The sequence below is a fragment of the Nicotiana tabacum genome, chromosome 15 (assembly GCF_000715075.1).
Source record: "Nicotiana tabacum cultivar K326 chromosome 15, ASM71507v2, whole genome shotgun sequence".
NCBI lineage: Eukaryota > Viridiplantae > Streptophyta > Magnoliopsida > Solanales > Solanaceae > Nicotiana > Nicotiana tabacum.
Window position 1 is genome coordinate 130,073,708 of NC_134094.1, and position 13,600 is coordinate 130,087,307.

Consider the following 13,600-nt stretch of genomic DNA (forward strand, 5'->3'; position numbering starts at 1 on the left):
AAGGAACAGAAAGAAGGAACAGGTTCATGACAAGAAGAACTACAACTAAAGGTCATCCAAAGCAATGTTTTCTACTTGGAAAGATAGTTCAGATGAGGACACTGATGATAATGATAAACGAGCTCTCATAGAAATTCAAGAATCTGAAAATGAACCTGATGAAGAATCTGAGATAAGTTTTCTGGACCTTAAAGATAAAATTAAACTCCTTTCTAAAGATAGATTATCAGAATTGTTGTTAACTTTAATTGATGAATCTAAGAATATAAGTTCTAAAAAAGAATAGTTGTCAAAAGAGTGTAACTTTTTAAAATTAGAATGCAAAAACCTTGAAATAAACGTTTGTAAAACCGAAAAGGAAAATACTGCTTTGAAGAACCAGGTTCATGCAGTTGATACAACTGTCTTAGAACTTAGATCTGAAAATATAAAGTTAAAGCTAGGGATAGGAAAAGAGATAGCAAGTGATATACAACTCAACCTAGAGGATGACTTAAGCAAGATTAAAGATGAGCTATACAAAAAGGAAGAAAATGTAAGAGTTTTGAAAGAGTACTTAACAAAGGTTAAATATGGGCATAATAGAACATGTAAATGGAACAGGTCCTCCAATGCACCTTCATAGCTACAAGAACACCATAGTAGCAACAGAAAGTGACTTAGCTTTGGGAACTCTGCACCTAAATGGGATCCCAAAAATAAGTACCTAACACTCCCTGAGAATAAGATTTGCACACACTGTGAAAACACTGGTCACTACAAAAGTGATTGCACTGCAAAAGAAAAGGCAGATCAAAAGAACAAAAAATTTATTCTAGGGAAATATAGGTTTCCAAGTTGGGCTAAAAAGAATTTGATTCATCCTTTTTTCCTATATAAAGAGACCCAAACTAGTTTGGGTTCCTAAGACTAACACTTGATTTCCTTTTGCAGGTCTAAGTGAAGGGGAGCAGCCAAATATGGTACATGGATAGTGGCTGCTCAAAGCATATGACAGGAAGCAAAAATTAGTTCCTTTCACTTGAGGACCTTAAAGGAGGTAATGTCTCTTTTAGAAATGGGAAGAAAGGTGAGATAATTGGGGTTGGAAAGGTAGGTAAGACTGATTCTCACTCTATTGAGAACGTCTACTTGATAGATAGACTGAATTACAGTCTAATAAGTGTATCGCAATTGTATGATAGAGGTAACATGGTAGCATTCACCTCTACAAAATGCTTTGTGATTAATCTTACCACTGACAAGATAGTTTGCAGGAAAAAAGAGTGAACAACATATATGTTGTAGATCTGTCCACACTTTCAGATAATGAACTCACTTGCTTAAGTGTGTTGGATAATGATCCCGTCCTTTGGCACAAGAGACTTGGACATACCAGTCTAAGTCAACTCAACAAACTAGTCTCCAAGGACTTGGTGATAGGGCTGCCTAACATTAAGTTCAAGGAAGATAAAGTTTGTGAGGCTTATGCAAGGGGAAAGCAGCTAAGATCCTCTTTCAAAATCAAGAAAGTGGTAAGCACCACCAGGACAATGGAACTGGTCCATATGAATCTTTGTGGACCAATGAGAACATTGAGCAGAGGTGGTAAGAGATATGTGATGGTGCTTGTTGATGATTACTCTAGGTTTACTTGAAAATTATTTTTAACATCTAAAGATGAAGCATTTGACATGTTCACTTCTTTTGTTAGAAAAACTCAGAAACAACTAGGTGTTCAACTTGCATCACTTAGGTCTGATCATGGTACTAAATTTGAGAATGCAAAATTTGCTGAATTTTGTGATGAGCATGGCATAAATCATAAATTTTCTGCTCCTAGGACTCCACAGCAAAATGGAGTAGTTGAAAGAAAGTACAGGACATTGGAAGAAATGGCTAGGACTATGCTTCTTTCTAGTAAACTGCCTCATAGCTTCTAGGCAGAAGCTGTGAACACTACTTGCTACATCATAAATAGGTGCATGACTAGACCTCTTATTGAGAAGACTCCCTATGAGTTACTTAAAGGGAGAAAGCCAAACATATCTCATCTTAGGGAATTTGGATGCAAGTGCTTTGTGAACAATAATGATAAAGACTCCCTAGGTAAGTTTGATCCCAGAAGTGATGAGAGAGTATTTTTGGGATATTCTTCACATAGTAAAGCTTATAAGATTTATAACAAAATAACTATGTGTGTAGAAGAAAGTGTACATGTGGTTTTTAATGAAATTAATATTCTTTCTGAGAGGCAAGAACATGATGATGAAGCAATTGGGCTAGTGAGAAATTCAAATGAAACCACAACACAGACTGAAGTTGCACCAGAAGTAGGAACAGGTGATAGAATAGGTCCTTCCACCCAGGGCAACTTGATAGGGGGAACTGAACAAAGAGGAAGTGATCCCCAAACCTCAAGGGAACATGTCCATGAACTTGTTCCTCAGTAACAAAACATTGAAGGAACATCTAAGGGAAACCAGCTGGTTGTGAAACCTTACAAGTATCAAAGTTCTCATCCCATTGAGAACGTAATCACGAATCCAAACTCTGGAATCAAAATCAGATCTTCTTTGAAGAATCTTTGTGCTTTTGATATTTTTTTATCTCTGATTGAACCTAAAAATGTTGTTGAGGCTTTGCAGGATGCAGACTGGGTGAATGCAATACAAGATGAACTCAACTAATTTAAGAGAAGTCAAGTTTGGCATCTGGTACCAAGACCCAAGGACATATTAGTAATTTTTACAAAGTGGGTCTTCAGAAACAAACTTGATAAAGATAGAACAGTTACAAGGAAAAAGGCAAGATTGGTGGTTCAAGGATATAGTCAAGAGGAAGGCATAGACTATGATAAGACTTTTGCTCCAGTTGCAAGATTGGATGCAATTAGACTCCTTATAGATTTTGCTGCTTATATAGAATTCACTCTCTATCAGATGGATTTCAAGAGTGCCTTCCTCAATGGCTATCTAAAGGAAGAAGTGTTAATCAAGAAACCTCCAGGCTTTGAAAGCCAGGAATGTCCTGATCATATTTACAAGCTTGACAAGGCACTTTATGGGCTCAAGCAGGCTCCAAGAGCATGGTATGAAAGATTATCAAAATTCTTTCTTGATCATGGCTACAAGAGAGGAAAAATTAATAATACTTTATTCTTGAAAGAAAAAGGTAAAGATCTCTTGGTAGTTCAGATATATGTTGATGATATAATCTTTGGAGTAACTACTGATAAGTTAAGTAAAGAATTTGCTAAACTAATGGGGAGTGAATTTGAAATAAGTATGATGGGTGAGCTTAATTTTTTTTTAGGCTTACAAATTAAACAAAATTCAAATGGAACTATGATCCATCAGTAGAAATATGTAAAAGAGTTGCTTAAAAGGATGAAAATGAAAGATTCCAAAGAAATTGACACTCCTATAGCAACTGCCACAAAATTAGATATAGATGAACCTGGTTCATCCGTTGATTAGAAGTTGTATAGGGGAATGATTGGCTCTTTATTGTATCTCACTGCTAGCAGACCTGGCATTGTTTTTAGTGTATGCCTTTGTGCTAGATTTCAGGCAAATCCAAAAGAGTCTCACTTGACTGTTGTTAAGAGGATCTTCAGATACCTAAAAGGCACCATTGGCCTCTGTCTATGGTATCCAAAAGGTAGTAATTTCAATCTAGTGGGATATGTTGATGCTGATTATGCAGGTTTTTTGTGGATAGAAAGAGCACCTCAGGTATGGAACACTTTCTTGGCTCATGTCTTATATCTTGGGCCACCAAAAAGCAAAATTATGTGGTCTTATCTACTGCTGAAGCTGAGTATGTTGTTGTTGCCTCATGATGTGCTAAATTGTTGTGGATCAAACAACAATTAATGGACTTTAGAATTGATATAGGTTGTATCCCCATCTTTTGTGATAACACCAGCGCAATTAGTATGACTAAGAACTCGGTTCATCACAAGAGAACGAAGCACATAGATGTTAGGCATCACTTTTTAAGGGACGGCTATGAAAAAGGTTTGATCACTATGGAATTCCATGCTACTGAAAAGCAAATAGCCGACATCTTCACAAAATATCTAAGTAGAGATCACTTTGAAAGGAACATGTTAGAATTAGGGATGATTAATATCACCTAAAAGGAACCAGCTCTAACTCAAAATTGGTTAGAAAAAACTTGTGAATTTATATAAATAACCGGATTAGGTTTTTCTCAATCTCATACTTTCATCAGTATACTCTTGTGCCGTGTGCTAAAATGACTCATTAATCTCTAATGATATTATCTCTATTTTCTTGAAAAATTCAGACTTACACAAGAGATTTCTCAGTGAAGAACCCGGTTCGTCAAGATTACTTGGTACGTACTCTCCACTCTGCATATTTTGAAATAATTTGGATTATGATCAAGATGAGAGTCCCATTCAATCCTAAACCACTCGATCTTATCAGTTACAAAATGGACCGGTTTCATTCAATAGAGTCCAAACCACATTAAGTGCCTAGATTCTAGGGGCACTCTTCAACGACGTTTTCAAACTGAATTCCAGTTTGATTAGACTTCTAAAAAGGCTATCGTTACCCAATCAAACACTTCCACTTTAAATTTATTAGCCCTTAGATGCTTCCTCACTACTCAATTCTCAAGTCGTCAAGAATTTCTCTCTTCTCTCATCTTCCAAACACACAAAAACCCATTTTTCCCAAATTCCCAAACACAAAAATGGCAAACCCTTCTAAGAATCCCTATCACCACCCAAAGAAATCACACTCACACCATCTATCATGCCTTCAACCACGCCCACCTCTAAGAAAAGCAGAGTTAAGATGCTTACTCGTAAGGTTGTTGCGGGTAAAGAACAACTCAATAAAATTAATGAAAAATTGAAAGCAAGTCGAGAGGAAAAACCCCAGAAATCTGACGAATCATTCAAATCTGCTACTGAGGGGGAAGAAACTGTTTTGTCTGACAACGAACAGGTAACATCTGGCCCAAATACTACTACTGAAATCATCTCTGAGGTTGCTTCTAATTTGGAGAATAAGTTCATTCTGGTAGGAATTGTGGCTGGGGTTGAGACTACTAAGTCTGGGAGAATAGGAGGTAAAGATAAAAAAGGGAAAAAAAATAGAGTGAGGGTGTTCAAGGTATTGTGAGGGGTATGGGAAAAGGAGTGGCTGAAGGTTTACCCACTCCCACTTGTCTGATTAAAGAAACAAGAGCAATGGTAGTGTGGAGTGAGGAATCTGCTGGAGAAAGTGTAAAAGAAAAAAAAAAGGAAGTGGGTTTGGAGAAGCTGTTGAGGGGTTGATTCTATTAGGGAAGGATGTTCAAGAACCTATTCCATTTGACCAGGAAACCCTCGCAGACCTACTGAAAATGGTGACTAACAGTTACAATCCCAAAAATAAAAGGAGTTCCGGAGTCATAGTTCCTGGCATTGCTAGGGCAAATAAGAAAAGAAAGGTTGCCTCTTCTATCCCTGTAGAAATTCCTCCTAAAAGATGAAGATCGACAAGGAGTCAGAAAAGGCACAGTGAGGATGAACTGAAAAATGCATTAGAAGAAAGTAAGAGAAAAGTTACTGCTAAAGGAAAAAAAAGAAGGTGGTTGAGAATGTTGAAATTGATGAGATGGACCTGGTCCTTCGGGATGAAGAGGATACAGAAGAAATGGAAGTTGTGACTCCAAAGACAAAGAAAGACAAGACTTCCACAAAGAAGTCTGTTTCAAAAACTAAGACTACGGAGCCAGAACCAGGTCTGCATTGAAACCAAGAAAAGTAAAAATAGTGGAGGAAAAGGAATGGAGTGGAGAAGAAGGAGAAGAAGAATTTGATGCTGAGAAGGACAAGATGGTGGTTAAGTTTGGGAAGAGAACCATCTTGAAAGGTAGACTCCTCGGGGACTTGGAGGAGGAAGGTATGGTAATGCTGCTGGAGAAGTTACAATTGCAAGGATGGAAGGACATAGTCCTTCAGATGGATGGAAAGTTGGCCAGAACTGAGATTGTGGAGTTCATGGCAAATTGTGAGATCAAATATGGTGGGGTCAACAGTGTGGTAAAGGGGGTGACAGTGAATTTTGATGATAAAGAACTGGGAGAGATCTTAGGTGTACCTGCTGAAGGGTACAATAATTATAAGAAGCTCAAATGGCCAAGTCTAGAGAATCTCCCTACTGCCCTTGCCATTGCAAGAAAGCTTGGTGACAATGATGAAGAGCTTGAGCCCAAGGATGTGTATTAAAGTGAGATGAAACCACCCCACAAAGTGTTATTTGAATTTGTTAACAAAGTTGTCCTACCTAGACATGAAAGGAGGCACATTTCCACATTTATGGACCTGGTCCTTATGGAATATTTGGACAGTGGGAGGCAAATCAATTGGCCTGGATTTATTATTCATCTTCTTGATAGGGTTCTAACTGGCACCAAAACTCATGCCATACCCTATGGTTTTATTCTCACGGTTGTACTTGCACACTTCAAGGTACCCATCAAGAAATGAGAAGTTGGTACAAGCAAGGATCACTTTGGGGTAAATACTTGACTGCTTGTGACTATGAAGTCCACATCACTCCCAAAGAACCTGGTTTATCCAAAAAAGGTACCTGTGAACATCAAAGTGCGAGCCTTGGTGCAAGAAAGTGGGGCTAAGGATACTGAAATTGAAAGGCTGAAGAAGAGGTTGGCAGAAGTGAAAACTGAGAGAGATGCTCTCAGAGCTGAGCTAGCAAAGGAGAAAGAAAATAATGATGGTGTTCTTCATGATATGCTGAAACCGTTTCAAGCCAAGAACCAAGAATCTGGTCCTTCCCAGTCTTAAGACCTTCCTAGCATAGTTAGATCAACCAGTGACCCAGATGAGATTTGTTTTTTGTTTTTTGTTTCTTTTGCTCATGATCTAGTATTTTTATTTCTCTTTATGCTTGTGGATGACTAAGTATCAATGATAATCGACTGTTTTTGTGCTCTAACTATTTGTTGATGCTTCTTAGATGGCTACTATCATTAAGTTGATAAATGATACTTGAATCCATGATTGCATTTCAAGTAGCCCTAGTGGCCATGAGTGATATCTGCTAAAATCTGGTTACTTAACCTAATTATGCAACTTTTCGATGTTGCCAAAATAGGGAAGATAAGGTGTACTTTTGCTTTGGACTGTGATATTTATAACCTAATGAACCTGGTCCTTGATGATTTGTGTCTTTAAAATGGAAAATGTTCTAACAGTATGTTGATGTTGAGCTGAGTTGAAACAGGTTTCATGCTTATGAAAAGCACAAAGTTTATCATCATCAAAAAGGGGGAATTTGTTGGCCTGAGTAAGTTTGTTTTGATGATTGACAAAGGAACACATGCATGAACCAGATCCATGGACAGTGTACATAGGTAACAGACAAAATTAAGCAAAAGGCTTGCACGTGAAAGGGATAAGTATAAGTGGTTATATATGATATTCCCTGAACAAAAAGGTTGAATATTTGAAAAGGAGTAGGACTCCTTACTTGAAGAGAACTCTATCCAAGATAAGGGAAGAGTTAGAAGTTGAAGTTGACTAGAACTCTTCCACCAAGGAAGAGTAAAACATTAGAACTCTAGTTAATCTTTATTTACTAATTTTATAAATATCAGTGTTGTTCTCTTTTATAGGTGATGCACACATACTGAAGTTAATCACAAATTGAGAGCAAAATAGCAAGGCATTTTGTGAGCAATTCCTGTGAGATTTAAGAGTAAGATCCTGAAGCTACATGAACCAGATTGAAGAACCAGCTCCATAAAGAGTTTTATGTGTCTTTCTTTATTTCTAGTTCAAAGTGTAGTAGGCGTTTTGAGGTGTACCTTTCAGTTTTCTTAGAAGCAACTGTACTAGGTACCTGAGTCGTATCATTCAAGTTAGAGTTAACTTGAAGTAGTCGCAACAGCCTGTGGCGTATTGCTATAAGGGTTACAGTTAATCCTTAGGTTTGCAAGAGGTTGTAAACTCGAGTTGCATTGTTCAAGTTAGAGTTAACTTGAAGCAATCGCAACAGCATGTGGCTGGTTTCTATAAGGGTTAGGGTTAATCCTTAGGTTTGCAAGAGTTTGTAAACTTTGTTGTTAGCTCAGAGTTGTAGTAAAGTATTTGGAGAAAATCCTATTGGGTAGTAGGTCGTGGTTTTTTCACCTTTTGAGCCGAGTGTTTTTCACATAAAAATACTTGTGTTCTTTACTTTCTGTATTTATTATTCCGCTACTATAGTGTAAGGAACACGTAGAAGAACCAGGTCCTTCTATAATCAATGCACGCGAAAATTGGATACCACACAAATCACCCTCCGTCTTGTGTGACATTGAAGTATAAAACATAAGTTGCAACTCTCGCTCGTGCATTATTTTCTCCAAAGTAGCCTAAATTATTATACACTGTTAGTGCAATTTGTTTAACACTATTTTCTTATTGGTTTACCCTAAAAAAATATCCATTTTTATATTTGTAAGTAAACAATAAACTTTAGATTTCTCATTTTACTTTAGTGACAAGCTTGTATACACAAGAGAATATTATATATCCACTATTGAAGACCTCTTTTTGAGTTCTTTAATTTGATGCAAAAGAATTCCTCACCTTTTGCTGCTCATACTTGTAATATTTGGAGATGAAAGGTAGAGTACACTTGAAAACAAAACGAATGTAAAGTAGTAATTCTTTCTCTATTATTGTCATTAAATAAACTTTGGATACAATATTGAAACGGCGAAAGTTTAGAGAGAAGAAAGAAACCACACAAATACATAGTATAAATGAAAAGAGCAAGAAGCTCAAGAGCCAATTATTCAAAAGAAAAAGAAACACACGTTATTAATTACTGCATGCATAGCAGCAACCTAATTAAAGAAATCTTTTGCAAGGATTATATATGTAAATTAAATTAGTTTCCACCATCCTTTCCAATAAGATCTCCCAACAAATTTCCAGTAAGACCGAAAGCATCTGCTATCGAACCCAGCAGTCCTCCCCCAACAACACCGTCACCGGCGGAGCCACCGTCAGCGAGCAACCGCCTACCGGCCAACATACCAGACGGATGCTCAATGTCAGCAAAAGCCATAGCCCCACTTATGACAAGAACAACCAACACAACAACTCCAAGAAAACGAGCTGAGATAGTACCCATTATATGATAGTAAAGAATACTAATTATGAAGAAGAGGAAGTAAGAAAATAGTTAGTTAATTAAAGAAGCAGGTGAAGAATATGGGAGAATGCACTTCTCTGGGCTAGCTATATATAGTGTTAATAAAGTGACCATTTTCTTGCACTAGTCGACTAGCTGGGATGGCAAACGGACTGGTCGGATCGGATACGGGACGGGTCGAAAATGGATAAATTATCGACCTGACCCATATTTAATACGGATAAAAAACGGGTTAATCGGCGGATAATATGGTATCCATGGTTTCTTGAATTTGATCATTTTGGGAGAATTTTAAAGAACCCCAATTTGAGGTTTTACAAATGTAAAAGTTAAACACGTTAGTTATCCATTTTCTAAATGGAAATATGATTTTTATCGATATTTGACCCGTTTTTAAAAAATTCATTATCCAACTCATTTTTTAGTGAATAATATAAGTGGTTGATTATTTTCTTTTAACCATTTTACCACCGGACAACTAACAATAACATCCTTATTCTGAGCATATAATTAGGAACAAGTGTGAAGTAATTATTCCATGTGATGAGTCATGCAAATATATATAAGAATATGAGATTACTTACTTACACGATCTTAGGCCGATATCCCGAAAAATCTTTTTCTTCTAATTATATTGCCTTATAATTCACTAAAAGTTACTATGTACGTAAATATTTAATATAAAGAGCTAGTGATCATTAAAATTTAAGCAATGCATGATAATAAATTATTCTTTTCTGTACTCTTGGCCGGTGGCTTAATTGCCATGAACAATTTACAACACAGTGACAGTTTGTCATATATTTGACAGCAATTTATTTATATTTGGGGAAAATAGCAATATTTGAGGTATTGCTTTATTCTGCTTCTTGTGTTATTCAACTTAGCAAAGCCTCTCTCAGAAAATTGAACTCTAAAATGTTTTAGTGAGCATGTTAACTAGCTCAAATAATGAAACAAGTTTATCTGTAATAAGCATAGTTGGAATGTCAGGCCAAGGAAAGACAACACTTGCACAACTTATTTATAAAAATGAAAAAGTGATAAAGGCATTTTGATAAAAGATTATGTTTGTGTATCTGATGATCTCATGGTGCAAAGACTTCCAAATGAGATGTTCCAATCTCTTACATAGACCAAGTTTTGAACTGACAAATAGAGAGGCTATAGTAAAGAAACTTCAAGGATACCTTAAAGGGCTGAGATATTTCCTCGTGCTCCATGATGTTTGGAATGAGAAACTTTCCTCTATATCATCTTCTTAGTCAATGTTGTAATTGCTTTTGCAGTACTACTTCCATAGAATTTCGATTACAGGCCTTAATTTGTTTTTTCCAAGAATTTTTCATTAGTTTTGAATGGATAGGTTATTCGAAATTCACATGTTATGGATACTAAATTATTGTATTTGTTCTACTTATACAATAGTAGTCCTACAGCAACATAAAGAGGTACTACATTTTTAGACTCAAAATAATGAGCATGTTTCTGAATAAAATAATCAAGAAAATAGCCAAAAAGATGCACAAGTTTTGCTTTTCCAAACTTGGTTTACTATCAAAACATAAACATCAAGAACAAAAGTAAATGCCTATGAATATCCAAGTATATGAATATACATTCTAGGTTATCTTCTCATAAGCAAGGATAGGAACAGGTGAATGTTGGTTCATCAGCAAACATGGTCACTTACAAAATAGCCTTCCACCACCACTTGAGTCCTAGCCTTCTCGGCCACCGCGGAGACGATAAATGATGCGTCCTTTAGTGGAATCATACCGACTTACTTCAATTTTGACTCTGTCGCCTGGCAACAACCGTATGAAATTCTTTCGTATCTTCCCAGAAATGTATCCCAGAACGACATCTGCATTATCCAATTTGACCCTAAACATGCCATTGGGGAGCGATTCGGTAATGGAACCTTCATGAGTCCATTTCTGTTCCTGTGAGAGACACTGAATGCTGGTATTCCTTCTGGAATTGGTGAATGAATGATTCTTCTTCTTTGACTGTTGCTGTGTTATAACCAAAAGACCATTGGCTTGTTTCATTAACTTTGCTTGCTTGCTGACAAACACAGAGCGCGGCAGTGCTAATGAGTTAGAGGTTTTACAGGATGTTGGAGTTGGAGAACAAGCTGCCATTGCAGTCGTGGCAGGAGCAGGATTCCACCATGAGAGAGATGCCATTGTAGCGAGAGCTAGTCTATGGTGCACGATCACGAACTCAGAAACACAGCGATCTAAAAACATACAAAAGACAACAAAATTAAGTTAAATAAGACGAAAATATGAATGCAATCCACAAATTAGACAAACAATGAACTTCTTTAGTCTTTTAGAATGAACTCAAAACTTAAGCTTTCACTACTTTGGCATGTTTCTGCAACAGAATTTGAACCAAATTGGAAACTGAGATAATAAAATAAAATGCCACTTCACCCCTTCTATTCATTCTCTCCTCTTCTTCTTCTAGTACCTTCAGGTCTTCACGTCCACTCCCAACTGCCAATTTCAACTGCATTACAGCTGGCAGTCTACCAACTCACAAATCCACCAAACAATTCTTCTTTTCTTCTAGTCATGCTTCAGTTACATACATTTTGCTTCACGTTTTTTCCTCACGTTTCTATGTCTACTTATGCTATTGTTGCTGCTACTGCTCTTCCCCTCCTCCTTTCTCCTTTAGCTCTATCAGCCCATTATGTCATCCCACTCCGACAGCTTCAATTCAGCTCCACGGTCCAACCTCCAATCATCATTGCAACCCAAAAGTCCCACATGAAACCATACTAGTGGTTTGTTAATCTCCCTTTCTATCCTCGTCTTCCTTTGTCAAATTTCTACCCCAAACACATATTTGATGGGTGCCAATTGGGGAGAGGGAGGAGAAAAGTAAAAGTAAAAGTAAAAGACAGACAAAAAAGAAAAGGCTAAAATGAATAAGCAAAAACAATAAAAGTAAATGAAACCACACATTGTTAAGTTGGTATTTTACCTTAGTTAAAATGATGTCATTTAAAAAATAACAACCGTGAAGCAAGAGACTCAAGACGCCACAAAATAGTGTCACAAAATTTTAAGCCTGTTTTGTTTTCGAGCTTCATTATTCTTAATTCAACTTTGCTAAATTCTGCATCTCCTTACATGTCCAAAGCTACTTTGGCACATAGAATAAGTGAAGCTATTCCCTCGAATACAACCAAGTCGGTTAAACTCATCAAATGTAACACTGTGGTAAAAACATTTCAAGAATAAAGTGCCCATCGCTGCTCACTCTTTCACCGTTATTACATATTGCAACAAGATTTTTCTAGCTCCCCTGCACCATATCTAGTGTGAACATTATCACCTCAGCTTGGACTACCATCAGAACTCGCAAGGGCGGTTAAGAAGTGGCAGCTCCCCAACTTTTCATGTTTAAAGTTTTCACCTTTCAAATCTCTAAAGGATTTAAGTTATATACATTGACACCGTAAATAATTTTTACACTATCAATGACAATTTAATCTGTTATACTATGTTATTATTCTATTTTCTTGTTTACAAAAAGTTACTCTATCGTTGTAAGTCAATTTAACCTGATAGTGTAAAAACCCTATAAGTCTCAGTACATAAATCATATATTCATTTCTAAAAGATGTGGATATTCATAGTCTGTCATTTTAAGCATAAATCAAATAGTAACCTGATAAATAAACTAAAATTGCAAAATTCCAAATTAAGAGAGATAGAGAGAGAGAGCTTACAACTCAATTACGCCGGAGAAAAACTGCCGATGAAAAAGGGGCAGCAAGTAGTACCAGCTTTGCCGAAGAAGACTAGCAAAACTTGACACTTCAAGAAACTTGAGGTCCTTATCTGCAAAAAATAGACTCGAAACCACCTACTCACCGTTGAATATAATTTCCGGCGCCGGTGAGAGAGAGTATACTCTCACTGTTTTCAATCTCACACACTAAATTAGTGAGCGCGTCTTTATATTCGGATAAGAGAGGTACTATAACTCAATGGTCATTTCCAGAAGAGGATTCTATTTATCCCTTCAAAAGAAGGGGAAAAAAACAATATCTTTTATACTTATTTATTTATTAGATTTTCCTTTTTTCACCTATAGTATATGGTACTTTGGGCAGTGACTCATCTGAATTTGCATCGAAAAATAACACATCAGTGTTTCCTAACAAAGGTAACTTCATTCTTATGATTCAAATTCGAGACCTCTCATTAAAAATAATAGTGTATTTACCTGTATAAAATATATCTTTTATGTGCTCTCTTTCTTTAAAAGAAGAAATAGTTTATTTTACTTATTAAAATTAACAATTAAATGAGTAAACTCACTAGTTATGACATTTTTTTCTTTTCAAAATGACCAAAAAAAAATTTAAATACTTCATTTTATTTTAATCTCAAATTAGCTAATTT

General features: G+C 36.4%; 1 protein-coding gene across 1 annotated transcript; it reads right to left on the minus strand.

The window, feature by feature from the left end:
• Positions 1 to 10,629: 10,629 nt before the first annotated feature.
• LOC107828560 (translation initiation factor IF-1, chloroplastic) lies at positions 10,630 to 13,063 on the minus strand. Its single transcript, XM_016655897.2, has 2 exons — positions 12,922 to 13,063; positions 10,630 to 11,415 (listed from the first exon to the last, which is right to left on the minus strand). The coding sequence occupies exon 2, from the start codon at positions 11,360 to 11,362 to the stop codon at positions 10,892 to 10,894; it is 471 nt and encodes a 156-aa protein (XP_016511383.1). The 5' UTR covers positions 11,363 to 11,415; positions 12,922 to 13,063; the 3' UTR covers positions 10,630 to 10,891.
• Between the last annotated feature and the right edge of the window lie 537 nt (positions 13,064 to 13,600).